This window comes from Protopterus annectens, chromosome 3.part1 (assembly GCF_019279795.1).
Source record: "Protopterus annectens isolate FY-2018-M chromosome 3.part1, PAN1.0, whole genome shotgun sequence".
NCBI lineage: Eukaryota > Metazoa > Chordata > Ceratodontiformes > Protopteridae > Protopterus > Protopterus annectens.
In genome coordinates this window covers 1,312,661,180-1,312,679,458 of record NC_056732.1, presented here as the reverse complement: position 1 = coordinate 1,312,679,458, position 18,279 = coordinate 1,312,661,180, and the positions used below count along the sequence as shown (strand labels likewise).

At 38.3% G+C, this 18,279-nt stretch overlaps 1 protein-coding gene across 1 annotated transcript in view; it reads left to right on the top strand.

Annotated features, from left to right (window-relative positions):
• Positions 1 to 18,279, top strand: part of APCDD1 (APC down-regulated 1) — a 190,417-nt gene that overhangs the window by 17,516 nt on the left and 154,622 nt on the right. Inside the window, exon 2 of the mRNA XM_044067356.1 lies at positions 15,463 to 15,646. Within this exon, the coding sequence (XP_043923291.1) occupies positions 15,463 to 15,646 (184 nt within the window). The remainder of the gene's footprint in view (positions 1 to 15,462; positions 15,647 to 18,279) is intronic.

Below are 18,279 nucleotides of genomic sequence, written 5' to 3'. Positions count from 1 at the left end.
CTTACCCTGGCAACAATATGGTTTACTGCCAGGGACCAGTTCTACCCAGTAATATAAACGATAACAATACGACTGTCATTGTCACTGACCTAACAAATACAACTGTGCAAAGGATTATTTATGCTACTCGATTATCATGATGTTCTACGGTTTACCAATTAGAATAGCTGCTCTCATTTTCTCAGTGGCAGTAAATCCCCATGGGTATTCTGGGTATTCTGATATGAGCTGATTAAAAAAAAAAGAATCTGTAACTGTTATATAAAAGGGTGATGGGGAAATGGAGTATATTTTACTTGTAAAGATGTTCACATTATTAATATATTTTAGATTAACCAAAGTATCAATAATTTTGTTCTTTTAATAAGTTAGCTGTAATGTATATTTTTCTAGCCATTTAAATTCTGATACTGCTCATCTGTACAGAATGGCTATCCAAATCATGACTGGCTGTTTTCATGTTAACATGTAAAAGGAAACAAACATATATTTTATTGTAAGAAATAAAATATCTGGCAAAACTTAGCAGTGGCTGCAGAACTTGGATCAATTATCTGATCTTTTGAAATAAGTTATAGATTCACAAGATGTGTTAGAAAGATATAGGGACTAGTCTTCTGTGTCATCTTTCTCATAGATCCCACAGATTTTTTTTAAATGTCTCATTTTTGCCTGTTTTTGCTAACTTGCCAAGATACATTTGTGTGTATCAGCTGTATAACTGAAAATGTTGACCATTCACAGTTCCACCATATTCAGTGGAAAATTGTTTAATGAATATGCAACATTTGTACTGAAGAAAAACATTCTACATACCTGGTGTGCCTCCCCAAAAATACACACACACACACACACACACACACACACACACACACACACACACACACACACACACACACACACACACACACACACACACACACACACACACACACACATCTACCACAGCAGCACATGCATATGACTCTCTCACAAAGCAGCACACACAGACATACACACACCTACTCTCTTGCACAGCAACAAAGACTTTCTTCCAAAAGAACGAACGGCTAGATTAAATTCCATACATACATACACACACCTACTTTCACACAGTAACACACACTTCATATCTAACACAAACAAAACAGCGCGTTTAAATTCCATACACATACCCACACGCATTCTCTCTCATATAGAAATGAACAGTTTAAATTACACATAGAAACATACACTTACCATCTTTAATTTTATAATCCAAACGAAAACACGCAGAGACATAACTCTTCTCTTGAGCGGCTGGCCTGGCTTAAACTCCGCGCGGAACTGCAGAATGCATGATGATGTTGGCATCGTGACACATGCACGTTTCTCCTTAAGGAAGACTCACACAACAAACTACAGATTTTTTTTTAAAGCCTCCTGGCTAACCTGCAGCTATAAGTGGGAGGTTGCTTGCCGCGCCTCCCCTTCCCCACCCTCCGCCCTCTGTTTCCAGCACCAAGAAGAGCGCAAACTTTAGAATTAAAATAAATACATACAATGCGCCCTTTGCAAGGCCGGCCTGTATGGCGCCCTAGGCGGTCGCCTAGTTCGCCTATGCCTAAGGCCGGCCGTGAACTGAGTAAATGTCAGGAAAATCCTACTAGGACAGCTGAACTTTATTTGGGGTTAGTCAGAGTCTCTTTAATTGATGGCAGTTATGTACTCAAGAAGACTGAATGCTGTAATTAAAGCAAAAGGTGCTTCAACAAAGTATTAGTTTAAGGGTGTGCACACTTATGTAACTAGCTTATTGTACGTTTTTTATTTTTTATATTTTTCCCCAACAGATTTGTTTGTTTTTCAATTGAATTGTACAGGTTATAGGTCACATTAAAGGTAGGAAAAGTTTTGAAATGCTTTATTGTGGTCTCGTTTTTTATATCACAAAAGCCTGGCATTTTAAGAGGGGTGTGTACACTTTTTTATATCCACTGAATATATACTGACATTTGATTAATGACAAAGTCTGACTGGGTAGAAGCCCATTTTCAGTGGAGGCCAAGGGAGAAAAACTCTTAAATTATTACAAAACATTTTAAGAAAAATAATTTTACATTCTTCAAAAATAAAACAAAAACATCTGCAGTTTAAATAACTATAAGAAATTAGACATAATATAAAACATTGGCTAACAATCAATACAAGTTATATGACAATCGTTTAATATTTAGAGAAATTTTAGACAGTTTAGGTACATTAGTCTAATACAATCAGGAATTACAATATGAATTGAGGTAAAAACAGGCATATGATATATTTAGAGAGAAAGTCAGGGGTGAGAATTTGATAGTAGTAAGGTAGTAAGTGAAGAAGGGAGGGTAAGGAGGTATAAGGAATGAAAAGGCGCTTGCTCACATTAAGGGATATGGTTTATCCTGGTTTTGAGCAAGAACAGAGCCAGATTGTAGCTAGGTTTTGAAAGATGGGAGGGAGGGTATAGACCTGATGTATACAGGTAAGGAGTTCTAGGCCTTAGCAACCTTGTACGAGTACAGACAATGCTCAGCAGATTTGGTAGGTTTGTAGACAGACAGGATTTTTTGGTCAGTGGATCACAGTGACCAACTGGGAACATAGTTGTGTAAAATGTTTTTAAGTGCTGGACAGGCAGATGGATGTTGGATAATTTTATAGGTGGTAAGAAGCTGTGTATATGTTAGCTGATGAGGCAGTTCTAACCAATTTAGGCTTTTTAGTGCTATAGAGAGGTAGGCTGTGAAAGGGGTATTTGCTGTAAATTTAGCAGCTTTGTTATGGCATTGTTCAAGCTTTTATTTTTGTGAAGCCTGGGGGTTAGTCAAGATGGGAGCACCATAAAGAAGAGCAGGGAGAAGGTAACTACTGGCAAGTGTGGTTTTAGTTATGTCCGTCAGAAAGGTTTTGGATCTGTAAAGCATCCCTAGTTTGTGATGATTTTTTAATGCAATTTTGTATATACAGATCAAATGTAAGATTATTATCCACTATCACCTCTAATAAGTTGCTCTATGTGACTTCAGTGGTTGTATTATCAAGAGAGAGGACTTTAAATTTTGTTTTTCATGAGAGAAGGATATGGGGAAAAAGGCAGTAGTTGGGTCTTTTTTGAGTTGACCATAAGTTATGAGTTACAAAGCCATGTTTCAGCTGCTGTTAAAGCTTGCTGAGTAATTTTTTTGAGGTGCAGCATGTTGTCAGATGTTCAAATAAGAGTGGAATTATCTGCAAATTGTATAAAGGTGGTCTGTTGTGTGGATTTATAGAGGTTGTTGGTGAAAATGTTAAAGAGGAGGGGACCAAGGATAGAGACTTATAGTACAACGGTGGTGACTGGGAAGTAAGGAGAGAGCATGGAGTGCCATTTTATTGACTGATAGGTATTGGACGGATAGCTTTTGAACCACAGAAGGGTGGGGTGAGAGAGACCTGGTGAGGACATTTGAAGTAGAAGTTTGCTGTGACAAACTGTGTCAGCTTTAAACAAGTCTAGAAATAAGGACAAGACTAGTTCGACATACTCTCTAGCTTTATCAACAGTATATATACAGGTTAGAAAGGCAGTGCTAGCACTATGGGAAGGATGGAAGCTGGAAGCCATGCTGTGTAGGGCATAGGCATTCTTCCTGAAGGAGATAGTCTAGCAATTGTTTTTGAATGCATTTTTCAAGTAGTTTGGCGAGGGGAGATAAGATTGTTATAGGTCTAAAGTTATTAATGTCTGTTGAATTTCCTCCTTTGTACAGAGGGATAATGTGTGACTTTTTCCAGAGACAGGGAACACAGGATTCCCGGATTGATGTATTTATAAGGATTGAGGCAGGATAGGCAATGCCATTAACTGCTATTTTTAGGTACTCATTTGGAAGGTCATCATCTGAAGAAAAGTGTGGTTTAAGCTTATTTAAGAGTAGTTTTATATAGGATGTGGGCGCAGGTTTGAAGTTGAAAGGGGATGTGGTGATATGTGGCTGTTGGGCAGGGGTGAGATTAGGTATCAAGGAATCCTTGGTTAGAGCTGCTATACTATCTATAAAATAAGAGTTGAACTGTATTGCATTTTCGAGTGGAGAGTTATCAGGAGAGGGGTTTGGGTGAATTTTTGGCTGGATTTAAGATTTCTTTAATGGGTGTTTTTTAGGATTGTTTTTAGTATTATTCTGAAAGTTAGTATAGTATATTCGGCGGCACAGTGGTGCAGCGGTTAATGCTGTCACCTCACAGCAAGAGGTTCTCCGGTTCGATTCTCGGCTGGGGTGCCTTCTGTGTGGAGTTTGCATGTTCTCCCTGTGTTCGTGTGGGTTTCCTCCAGGTACTCCGGTTTCCTCCCACATTCTAAAGACATGCTTCTGGAGCATTTCTCCCTGGGCCTCCACTGAAAACAGGATCTGTGGAACCTAGTCGGATTTTCCCGGTCAACAAATGTTAAATAAATGTAGTTTTTTTGTCTTCATTAATTTTCTTTTTAGTACAATTGCAAAGTATTCTGAAGTTTCAAGGTATTGAGATGTTTTATATTTTTGCCATTCTTTATCTGCTTTTTTCTCTACCCTTCATTAACATTCTACTCTGTTTGGATAGCCAAAATGCATTATTTGTTTTCAGACTCTTCTTCTAAGAGATGCAAGGCTATTTAGGATATTTAGAAAAGGTGTATTGAATTCATTTACAGCATTGTCTAAGGGGAGGATTTTTAAGACATTCCAGTTAATAGATGATAGTGTAGTAATGAACATTTCCAGGTTAAACTTGGGAAATTTGCACAGAACCTACTGTAGTTAATAAGTGATCAAAACTTTGTATACAGTGGTTCCACCATATCCTGTCTTGTTGGATTTGGTGTATACTTTAGATAGTAAGCTTTCCCATATAGCACTGGAAACACTGTGGTCTGATCATCATTTACTGTGATTCACTGCATCTATTTCCTCAGAAGGGTCTATGTAAAGATATGAAAATTCTGCTTTTTGAGGCTTCTTGTTTCCATCTAAACTAATGACACAAACAGGCCCAGTAATGGCTGCCATTTGAGTATACCAATAATCCAAAAGTGAGGGTTTTACCAGGTACCAAAAAGAACTAAGAATCAAAACCAAAAGTACCCAGGGAAAGTCCAAGCCAGCACTGGTATTTACAAACTTTAATCCAGCCATGTAAAACACAGTACACCCATAAACGCATAAACTGTATTAAATAGCGTTTTCGTCAAGATTCCATAGACTTCATCAGAAGCAGACTAATCTGCTGCATCTGATGAAGTGTAGTAATGAACATGTGTTTATGAGTGTACTCTGTTTTACGTGGCTGGATTAAAGTTTGTGAATACCAGTGTTGGCTTGGACTTTCCTTGGGTACTTTTGGTTTTGCCATTTGAGTATCTCAACCCTTTGAAGCCATTTTGGACTACTAGAATGGCCTGCATCCTTAATGTTAATATTTTCATTCTTTAGCATCTTAGTCATCTTTTATTTATTTTTATGTATCCTTTGTTAAACAGGTAAGTGAAATTGTCCAAAGACCATTTTCAGTCACCATCTAAGCCAAATAAGCAGAAAGAAAAAACCACTACAGATGCCATGACAAATAATATAAATGCGTTATAGACAGAGATGTGAAATACATAATACAGAAATGTACCATGGAGAAATGCCAACTACAGAAGTAAAACAATTTATAGTGAGAACACAACAGACTTGGAGGTGATTTAATACACTTCAAGTATATGTATCTAATAAAGAGTTGATGCCAGACTCACCTGCTGATTTCATGCATTTCAAACAAACATATCAAATGGTGAACTCCCATTCACCCAACGAACTACAGCGCACAAAATAATCTACAGACTCACAGACTGTCCTGCTCTCTTGAGACTACTCACCCAATACCAACCCAGCAGGCAACTAAGATCTGAAAATCATCTACTTCTAAAAGTAGAAAAGCCCACCTTACCTGCTGGTCAACTCCTCTATTCATTCACCATCACCAAACTATGAAACTCACTTCCACCTTCTATAAGAAACACAGGCAGCACCACCACCTTCAAACATATACTGAAAAATCATCTCAACTCTTGGCTATGTACCTGCTCTATAACCTAACCTCCTCCTTCTCCTTATATGATAACTAAACTGCATTTTGTTACTGCTGACTGAGGATATTTTCTTCATAATTATTATTTTTCATCACTTGTTGATACTGGTACAATAATGTTGATTAATATAACTGTTTATTCCTCTCTGATTGAATTCATCTGGCAACCAACAAAATTTCTGCTTTTATGTATATATTCTATATATATATTACTGTAATCACTATCTATAACACTGTATCTACTTTTGTGCCAATTAATGTTTAATATTTTCTGTATCTATGTTCTTGTCGCAGCTTTTTTCCCTGGGCCTCCACTGAACATGGACTCTTTTAGGCCCAGTGGACTTTCCCAGTAAACAAATGCAATAAATAAATAAATTGTTAGAAGTGTGTGTCTGTGAAGACTTTGGGAGATTAGAATAATGGTTAAGGTATTTATCTAACAGACACAATGTGCAGGGTTTGATTCTCACATGGGGTAATTGGCTAAGCTTAAAATGGCCCACAAGGGCAGTTAGCCTAGTACAAATTTACAAACCTAAGAAATGCAGCAGATAAAGACAGAGCAAATCGTTATGTAGTTGAGAGGCTGGCATAGTAGTTAAGGTGTTTACCTTACAGACACAAAGTATAGGATTTGATTCTCACATGGGGTAATTGGCTAGGCTTAAAAAAGACTTGTACCATGGTTCTAGCATAAAGTACTGAGTTACCACACCAGTTCCCATGGATTGACACTATTTTATCTGGTACTTGGTACAGAGGGTTAAGACTATGAGCTGCAGTTCCTGTGATACAGGGTTTGATTCTCTCAGCCTTCATTTGCCTACTGTCTTACCTTGAGCAAGTTGCTTAACCAGACATTGTTCCCAGGTCACCCCTGAAAAAGGACTGTGTGACCACCAGGCCTAGCTAGTTACAAATGGGTATTATTAATATTATATTATTTTAGTTAACCAGAGCTCCTCAGAGTTTGGTGACTTTAGTCAGAGATCTGGAGTGCATCTGACCTGAAATCCAAGGCATCCACTGCAAACAACTGAAAAATAAGTATATTTAAAGCCTGTGTTGCACTTTGTTAACTGTATTTATTTGAATTGCTGCTTCATTTTTGCTGATCATGCCTGCATTTTGAAATTCTGTACTATTGCCTTATATAACATAGGCTAGATTTAGACTTGCTGCATCTAGAGTGTTTGGTATCACTGTGGTCTAAACTAGCCATCTTACATAAAGAGGGCCTCCCTGGACCCTTGTGGCAGAAGTGTGTAGCTCAAGCTCCATCTGAGTTGGGAACTGGTGGAGAAAGGCTCAGCTTGGGGCTTTCCTATTGATAGTTTGTCTTAAAACTGTTGAATTTTGCTTACATTTAAGCCTCGCATTTGTGCATAGCTGCAACTCGCACAACGTGGTTTAGCACTGCCCTGTATAGATGCAAACCCCTGACATCTGTCAGTAGAACCCTCACAAGTCCTTTGTTGCTCTGTAGGTAACTCAACTGCACACTGAGCAGCATTGCCACAGCTCTTCCCCCTTAACTGTCAACAGAATAAGCCCCTCTGTTATTCCTGCATCATAAACTGATCTAATTTACCCACTCCCCAACAGTACTAAGGTATAAACCTGCCATTATGGATGGCACTTTCCCACCATTTCTCCAGACAGCCTGATTGACTTGGGTATCCTGAGGCATTATAGTAATTGCCTCATGTATAATGACAACCACTTAGTCCTGAAACAAACAAATATCGTATGTGAGAGATGTAATTACACTATCAATTTGGAAACAAATCTCGTAACAAAAACAAGACATCAAATAGGTTGTCAGCTCTCGCATTTCACTTCTCACACAAGTTCAGGACATAACACATAAACCCACATACATAGAGGTACTCACTAGAAGCCTACCAAAAAATCAGAGCCCTCACAAGCGCAAATTATCTGCACACACATCAACATGTATAGATACCACTGCACATAACAACACATATATCAGTGTCTCACCAAATAAGACCCATAAGGCAAAACACCTCAAAACTTAATGTCTTGGTCATAGGAGACTCCATAGTGAGACACACAAATGTCCCCCTCACCAGGCTGGACAAAGATAAGGTCATGGTCAGTTCCCTATTGGTTACCAGGGTCTGAGAGGTCATCCATGCACTCAGGTTACTCAACAACAAGTACCGTTATGACTCTGTCATACCTCATGTTGGGGTGAATGACTTGAGATGTACCTCCCTGAACTATATAAAGGGAGACATGACTGAACTCTCAGACTGTGTGTCCCAGGTAGGTATGTCCCTAGCCCTAAGCAGCATCATACCTTCACCCAGGATGATGCCACAATATAAACAAAAAATGATTGACTCCAACAATTGGCTTAGCTTCTGGTGTCATTCAAGGGGGAATCCAGTATTTGTTAACCTGGGAAGACATGGTCGACAGGCCACGCTGCTTTGCCAGAGATGGTCTGCACATGTGTCCACTAGGCTTTTAGATACTGGCTAAGATGCTTGCTTCCTCCATAGTGTCTGTTTTAGGCAATATGATAACATTTCCACCATAGCAAAATCCACTCAAAACAAACTCAAGGGTCTATTGCTTAATACTAGCAGTCTAAGCATGAAACTACACTCCCTCAAAGCACTTCTCACCTTGGAAGATGCTGATGTCTGTGCAGTCACTGAAACATCATTCAAGGCCACAGAGAGCAACCCAGCTGTGCAAGGTTACAATGCCTTCCACATGTTCAGACCTCAGAATGAGCATGAAAGAACCAAAGGTGGAGTTGTAGCCATCTTCATTAAAGCTAAGTACATTTCCAGATTGGTTAAACAGTATGACTCTCTTAAACTACTCCATGCCCAATTAACTACAGGCAAAACGCCCTACCATATCATTGCTAGCTATAAGCCCCCCTCCATTAACCAAGAAAAGCACAGTGCCTACCAGGACTTACTGGAGTCACTCACCATACAGCCCAACACCTTAGTTATGGGAGAGTTCAATTATCCCTCCATTGACTGAGTAACATACACAAGCTCAAACATGCTTGCCCAGAGGTTCCTGGACTTTGTCAGCCCAAATGCTCTGGTACAGATAATCTGAACCCCCCACAAGGGGCTGTAATGTCCTTGACAGAGTACTCATCAACATGGGTGGTCACTGCACTGCTACCTATGTGATGGCATCCCTGGTGAGGTCGGACCATAAATCAGTCTCATTTGAAGTAACTATTGGACACCACACCCCCAAAGAAGCAAAAAAAAAAAAAAACCTAAGGAACTTCTCCAAAGCAAACTACAGCCTACTATGTGATGGTATAAAAAGTTTCATATGCCATGCAATAATGACTGCTATGCAGAGATGTACACAAATGCCCTGTGTAATCATCTTAGCAACTGCATAGACTCAGCTGTACCTGACCAGAATAAAACCAGGCTCTCCCAAAAAAATAAGCCACCTTAGTAGACATCTAGTATAAACATATTGTATTAAAAAAAAAAAAAAGAAACTGATGTCGAACAACAAGAGGCAACTGCTTCTGCAGAGGAAGAATTCCCTCCATAGACTGAACAAGCAAATCAGAAATTTTGTAAAGTCCTGTAAAGCTAATTGTGAAGTTAAAATAGCATCTCTAGCCAAGCACAATCATAAGGCATTCTTTAACTATGTCCAAAATCTAAAAGGGAATGGCCAGCTATGTGACAAATTGGTAGTAGATGGTACGACTCACACTGTACCAGATGAAATTGCCAACCTACTAGCTGACAAATTTGGTGTAAACTCCACATACCTATCCCCATCAGCCATACCCCAAAGCATATCTGACACCAGTTCTCTAGCTAGTATCTATAGGGATCAAGTCATGTTTGAGCTCTCCATGGCCAAAAACACACCCTCAATGGGGCCAGATAACATCTAAGGTTTCTTACTAAGCAATCTAAAACATGACCAAGCTGACACACTTGTTCTCTTTAACCACAGCCTGAGAACTGGCTTTGTACAAGCAAACTAGAGAACAGCAACAGTAATCTCTTTGCATAAAGGGGGTCCGTCAACTGACCCTGGAAGCTATAGATCCATAAGTCTAACCAGCCTCATCTGCAAGGCTATGGAAAGGATGATCATGGATCATATCAACAAAGACATAGGTGACCCTCAAACTCTACACCCAACCCAGTTTGACTTCTGTTGGCGTCTCTTATTTTTAGAACAAAAGCACTTAACCAATTAAAGTATTTTATTTCTATCATTTCTGGCATTTTTATTTTTATTAGTATAGAAACTTATTTGTAACTGATAGTTTAAACAGAGAAGATATGTATTGGTAAGGATATTTCTTATCTCAGAGTGTTAAGATTAACCTGGGTCTACCAAGCAGTTGCAATTGTATTGACATGCAAAACATTTTCAATTGCTTATTTTTAATAGTCTGAAGTTTTTTTAATGTAGATTGTTACAGAAAGAAAGCCTCAGAAATGGTAGTAGAGTTGGCCACATTGTTTTCTACCAGCTTTACGTGCTTAAAAAGGTCATTATTGTTCAATATAATAATTTAATTACAGTGTCATTGGACAGATTCAGTTCCCATAACAGTCTGTTTCTCACTCTCTCTCTCATCTGATCGTTTTGTTGCATGCTCTCGCATGTGATTGTTTTGTTGCATGCTCTCTCATCTGATCGTTTTGTTGCATGCTCTCGCATGTGATTGTTTTGTTGCATGCTCTCTCATCTGATCGTTTTGTTGCATGCTCTCGCATGTGATTGTTTTGTTGCATGCTCTCTCATCAGATCATTTTGTTGCATGCTCTTGCATGTGATCATTTTCTTGCATGCTCTCGCATGTGATCATTTTCTTGCATGCTCTCGCATGTGATCGTTTTGTTGCATGCTCTCTCATCTGATCATTTTGTTGCATGCTCTTGCATGTGATCATTTTCTTGCATGCTCTCGCATGTGATCATTTTCTTGCATGCTCTAGCATCTGAACTTTTTGTTGTATGTTTTTAACCAAACCTTTAAAGTACATCTATAAAATGGAAAAAAAACTTTTCAACAACATATGCTGTTTGTGTTATTTATCCTGTATCTTTTTTTTGTGGTGTGAGGTGTTGCATGTAAGCAGGAAGCCATGCACTATAACCTTTGCAAGGGTTGTGAGTCACAAGCCTAAAATGCAAATTCCTTCATCCACTAGGTATAATGCAATTTTTAATATTTCGTACCCCCTGATGTTTTATTATATCATATGTTATTTTTTATTATATACACCATCATTTATCATGTAGTATATATATTACACTAATATTCCTTTGTGTTTTAAAACAAATATGTCAGTTTAATTAAAAGGCAGCCGAGGGAAAATGGACAGTCATTTTGCTGATTACTTACACCTCATATCTGTTCTTGGCACAGGTAAAAGAAGCATCTTAATCACAGACTGTATCACAAATAAATAAATGGGCAGATTCAGAACAGTGCCTCCATCATAAATATATTTTCTGACTTTTTCAGTAGTCAGAACATCAAATTATGCCTGAAATTAAAACTGCACCACACAAGAACAAAAACAACACTGCAGCTTTGATTGCCACACTCCCCTTATGCACACAAGCACATTAGAAAAATTAAACATTGTTCATTACTGTGATTGCAGCTATTTGTTGTCAGAGAAAAAAAAAAACTCCCTGTTTCTTTAGGGAGATGTTATCATTATCCCTGACAGTTATATAACTGAGTCCAATACTACAGTGTAGGCATTTATAAAACTAATAGAAAAAGTCTGACTGTACAGTACACGTATCTATCCATCCAACGCTGTCCCGTCACATCCCTCCTGGAGCAACCTCATGAACAGTTGCCACTATCAGTAGACTTTATTATTCAAGTAGGGAATGGAAGTGGATTGCCAGATCTTTCTTCTGTGTGACACACATGCATGAGTGCGTACTCACACACACACACACACACACACACACACACACACACACACACACACACACACACACACACACCGTCTGCCTACTGCATGTCTTTTGGATAAACCAGCAAACAGAGACTGCACTACACCTGTAACCAATGTTAATAGTGCACAAACAGATCAGCTTGGTTTACTGCACAGTTTGTAAAAAGGATCCACAGTGCTTTAGGCATTAGCAACTATACTGCTGTGTCTACACTTAGAAAGATAGGTAGTATTTATTTCGGTTCACTTTTACCTACATTATAACTGCCCAAAGTCTTCAGCGTGATACCAGGGTTTTCACATGTAACCATGGGTCAGTAGCGTGACATTTATTCATACTTGACCTACCAGTTAGATTGCCAGCATGCATGTGTGAGCTGCTCACTCTGAAGGTGAATGTTCTGGCACCCATGACTCGAATACATAATAAGGGGGTTATGATCAGTGACCCGCTTATAATCCTATATACTCGGCACATTGTGTACATAAAATTGTATTTATCTACACTTTTAGCATGTTACCAACATTTATTTATACTCTTGGAACAACATTAACATTTTACCCAGACCCTTGACATGTCATCAAATCCACAATAAATCCCTTTTTAATGCTCCATATTTACAGTACTCAATAAACATTAAAGAAAAAAATCTACACAGTGCTGACAAAAAGACATACACTGACACCCCTAAAGTACTCTGGTCCACCTAAAACAACCATATAGATCCAAATTTATTCTTACTTTTAAATGAAAAAGTAAAAAAAAATGAAACAGTCCACATTCCCTGTTCATTGCAATGAAAAAAAAGTAGCTTTACACACTTCATCCAAAATCCACACACATATGGAGCATTTAAATGGGATTTTTCACAAAAATGCTCAAGTTCTACAGTTGCTTCCTCAATGATGGATGTTTCAAAAACATTTACATTTAAAACAGTGATCATTTTTAATGACAGCTTGCACTCTCTGATGACATCATCTTATCAAGAGGTGACCATACCTCTCAGCTGTACAGGTTTTCACAGAATGTCCGGATTTTTAGCTAATATATTTATTCCGTTTTTCATAAAATTGAGGTTTTCTGGCAAATTAGTGGCAAATCATTAAAGACTGAAGTTAGAAAATAATGACAGACATTTGAGTTTTATACTTCATACCCTCAGAAAATTCATGCTAATGCAAAACCTGTCATTCTATCAACTTTCTAAGATCGTAAGAGCAATATTTAAAAATTGTCCCTATTTTGGGCCTTTCTCCCACTTTTATTTATGGCTTTGTCCAGATTTCTTGCTCTAAGAGGTTGAGAGGTATGGAGATGAGTGGTTCTCAGGACCTTATTGTTCTAGTTTGTTGTGTAACAATTGCACTGCATCACTGTCCTAAATGACTTTTATAAAGTGAATATGTGTGCATCGTATAATGTGTTTGATGGTGATGGTCAGACAGTAGTCCAGGGGTGGTGAAGCACTTACCCACAATCTCTTTAGGATGATAGCAGCAGTAGACTGCAAATTATTTTCAACATTCCCATTGTGCTGAAATGGCTGACAACTTGGTAGAACTAGTTTTTAAATATGGTGGCTGTTAAGTTTCTCACAGTTTCCTTGGTAACAATCTGCTGAAATCGTGGGTAATCAGTCAGTCAGTTAGTGAAGACAGATGGCATTGTCACACTAACAGTTAACATTCATTGCATATTACCTGTGCCTGTTTAATATGATGCTAAGTCTGACTATGAGGTGTACAGCCAACAACACAGATTTGAGTATGAGCCATGGCAATACTTCTAAAACAAAACTTAAAAATATGTGATTTGGTGTTTACCTCTTTTATGTGAAGATCATAGTGCCTCGTGCAGATGTACAAAATATGTCATGTTTTACAGAACATGCAGTACACCAGAATATTTCACAAACAAGAAGTACAGGGTTTGATGCTCACAAGGGGAAATTGTCTAAGTTTAATAATAGTTCTCAAGAGCAGCTAACTCAATACTTACCTATGACCCCATTGAGACCTTGGTATAAAAAAAAACAGAAATCTATTCCTATTGAGTTAAAGCTCATTGTTAACACGTGTTTGTACCTAATTAAAAATAGGTCATGACAAAAGTACTATACCTCAAAGGAACTATAATTTTAGTGAAAATTCAACAACTGGTGTGTTTGTAAATACTTTTGATTCAGAATGTGCATGTTATTGCTTGTCTGATAGGAATTTTGTCAAGTAGATGAAGAAAAAAATCAATGAGAAAAGTACGAGGGACCGGACCTGGGGTACAGCTACAGGCACTGCCTGGTCATTGAGAAATGCTATGTGCTGAATATACAGACATGCATTTCTTTTTGTTGACAATCAGTAATACCTTAAATATAAGCAAAAACTAAGGATTTCTGGACTTCTGAAAGACAACTACCAAAACTTGTTAGGACTTAAATATTAAACTACCAAAACATATTCAAGTTCCCAATTTCAGAGAATTAAGAGCTGATATTACATATCTGAGCTAAACAGTTATCATGACCTTGGTTATTATATAACACCAAAACACTTCAGTTATTGGTAGCCCCCACCGTCTTTGAATGACAGTAAAATGTATCACAAAATTCTCCTTTGTGTCATAGATATCTATTCATAGCTGTCCAGTAGTTACATATATAGGTACTCTGAATCCATTAAGCAGTATTTTGCTGAACCTTTCATCTGGTTCTTAGTTCCTTACTCATTTTAAAGCCAGTTTAGAAGCACCAACATTGGCATCAACCCAATTTTTCCCATTTTGTACATGGGATCATGGTCTCACATCAACAATGACCTTTACGTAGACCCAATGTTCATATTGCCAGGTAGCTGCCTTGCCATGTTTGTTCTTCCATACCACACACATGCACTCACACCTATAGCTAAGCATGTTAACTTCTATTTCTTCTGTTCCTTTAATTAAAAATGTCCCTGTCACAATAAATGATGAGCCTTTCTTCTTGTGGTATACTGGAAATAATCCACAATGGGGCAGTAAGTGATGGTAACAGTTACAAAAGAAGTGATCAGCTGTCAATGATTTACTTTGGGTGTGTACGTAACGTATTCTCTTACAGTAACACTAGACTAGTTATCAGTCCATAGTTCTTACAACTTTATATATTTAGACTTTTTACAATATTTCTAAAATTATTGTATAAATTCCCCCTAGTATCCCTATGGCATTGCAATACTTCATATGAACAAGGAGAACACGTCACTGTTATTAGTAATTTCAGTTACATTCAGACATGTCTGTGGCAATAAAGCAGCAACTATGGATCTTTTAATGAGGAAGTGTTCATGAAATGTTGCTTTGTATGTACTTACCACTGGAAAATGGCTTTAATTAGCAGTACTCATCTTTTGTTTTGCAGAACTGGACAAGAGTTATGCTTTTCATCATCCTAATGTTAGATCCTATTCCCAGCCTATGGAGAAGAATGTGGGGAGATTTCACAAGGAATCACAGTGTCATCACATGCTTAAACATCTCCATAATGGGGCACGGATCACTGTACAGATGCCTCCAGTTATTGAAGGACATTGGGTTTCCACAGGGTAAGGTTAAAATGCACCTTAATGAAATAATAGTAACATGATAGGAACATAGTGTCTGTGACCTCACTTATGGTGTAAGTGTATACATGCCAGGTTGGCAGACATTTCTTAACAAAATCAATGTGTGTTACATATTCTATTTTTTTCTCAGATTGATAATAAGAGTTGTGCAAGAAGACCAGGTACATGAACCCCTTAAAAAACATATCTTCTCAGCTCTCAGCTTGCACTACTTATAGAAACTTCCCTAACTTTTTAAATATTATTCAACTCCCAACACCCTTCACCTATCAATCCATTACTTCCCCTCTGAGGAGAGAACTATCTTATCTGTTCCCCATCTAGAATATGAGCCTTCTGGGGCCATTCTTTTCCCTTTGAAGGGCATAAGTCAGGTGCCAGAGCAGGCTGTCTTTTGCATGGGGGAGCCCACATAACTTCCTCCCTGTGGCATCTGCATCTTTCCATAATCAATGCTTCCAGGGGTGATACGTGCATGCTTTGTACACTTGGTCAGTCTGTCCAGTAAAAGTGCAGATCGGTCATCACCCACCCCACAGTGCTACATAAGAGGAGCGTCATCACTCCTAGTGGGGTCAATATCTCAGTAAGTTAGGCCTCCTGTCTCCTTCATGACAGGTGAAAAGACATCAGCCTTTTACACCCATCTTTCCAACATGGGTCCTTCAATACCCATTCCAAATATAACTATATTTTTAGGGGGAAAACTGTAGTATCTCTATATTCTGTATCCAAACAATGTTTTGGCATAGAGGGATAAAGCCTAACCAGAGGCATGGGCCCTTAACGGGACAGGCTGGTGAATGGGCATGACTATTCTGGAGGAGGGAGAGAGAGTGTGAAAAGTCGACCTTCACTCAGCTCTGGAAGAGGCCAGATTTCAGAAAGGACACCAGGCTTATGGGGGTGAGAAAGACATGAGAAGCCATGTCCACTAATTTATGACCCTGGTGTCAGGCCTCATGTTCAAGACCTTTCTCATCACCCTCCCAAGCCTAACATGTCTATGTGTCATTGCTGTGGTGGAGGGTAATACAGCCAGCTAAAAACACTTGGATACCTTCCAGATGATGATACTACACCTTGTAACTCAACTCCACCCCAAGCATGATTGAATCCAAAATAGGGAAGCCAATGTTGTCAATCTAGGGGAATGAATGGGCCAGTTGAGCCAGCTAGGAGAGAGTGGTCAGAAGGAGCACTGGGCTAAAGGAAAATGCTCTTCAAGAGTTAGTTCTAAAAACCCGTCTCACTGCAGCGAGCAGTCTCATGTTCAGAAGTTTCTTTTACACAGCAGTGTTCTTATTTGCATTGTACAATGTGACTTTCTGTTTGTAAGTTGCAGTTTTTGTTTTTTATATACTACAACTTTCCATGCATCTCTAAGTGTGTATTTGAGTGAAATTTCTAGTACATTTTATATACTTTGCCTGCCAAATGGCAGACAGATATACTCTCTACATTTATTTTATTGACATTTCTGCCTGTGTGCTATATGCTCTACCTTTGTCTTTTGGCCCAGACTATACCTGAAAAAAGTTTTCAGACTAGTGTACCAACTCTGATAACAATGGTAAATAAATAAAAGCTATTTGCCATCTACTTTTATTTAAAAAATGTTCTTCAGGATTTAGTTCTGAAAAGGTATTTAACATCTACTTTTATTTTGTTCCATTTATTTGTGTTACATAATCTTGTCTTTGATGAAAGCAGAACAACATATATTCCAATGAACTCATAAAGCCAGACCAACAAAGCACTTTCTCCTACTGTTTAATAAAAGAAAACAGAGGTAATCCAGAGGGCTCGAGTGAAGTCTGGTATCCCACCTGTGACCCTGTGGGTGGCAGGACTAACAAGAAACAGAGTATAAAGGATTAGTCTAGATAAAATCACTTTAGCTATTAGGTCTAGGAGACTCTGCCTGTCTGAAACCCGCCCTGTGGGAGGAATAAAGACACCTTGTTGACATTTCCAGTAGTTTATTCAGTTAAGCAGACACATGGACGAGTGCTCTAAGAACACTGTATTTCACCAGCACACTTTCAGCATAACATGATATAAATCCAGCATGCATTTTGCAATAAAGATTACTGTTTGCAGGTACAGTACTACTCTAAAATTGAGCTTGTACATAAGTCTACATGAACATTAATTTACTTTGTTTTTCCTTTATTGCTGATACCACTGTAAATCTGTTACCTGCCATCCGATTTCCCAAAGTTATTCTCATGGGCACTATCATTACTATGATTAGTGATTTATACCTATAGATCCTGTTATATAAAACAGTGACCCAGTTTATAATAGCAGCATGTCTGTTTAGATTTTACATATGAATGAAATTTATATAAAACAGCAGAGGAGAAATTGTGCACAGTAGGAGTAAAATGGGTTCTAATTACAACATAAATAGACTGGCAAATAGGCATTGCTTTGTCATACAGCTAAAAATAAAGAGACAGGTTAGTTAGTGAAGGCAGTAGAAGCAAACACATTTGTGAAGTTAATGACCACAGTTTCACTGTGCAATTCTCAGCTGTGAACAGCACAGAGGGAGATCTTGCTGCTGCATTTAAATTAAGTAGTTAAAGCTTAGTAAACAGGGTAGA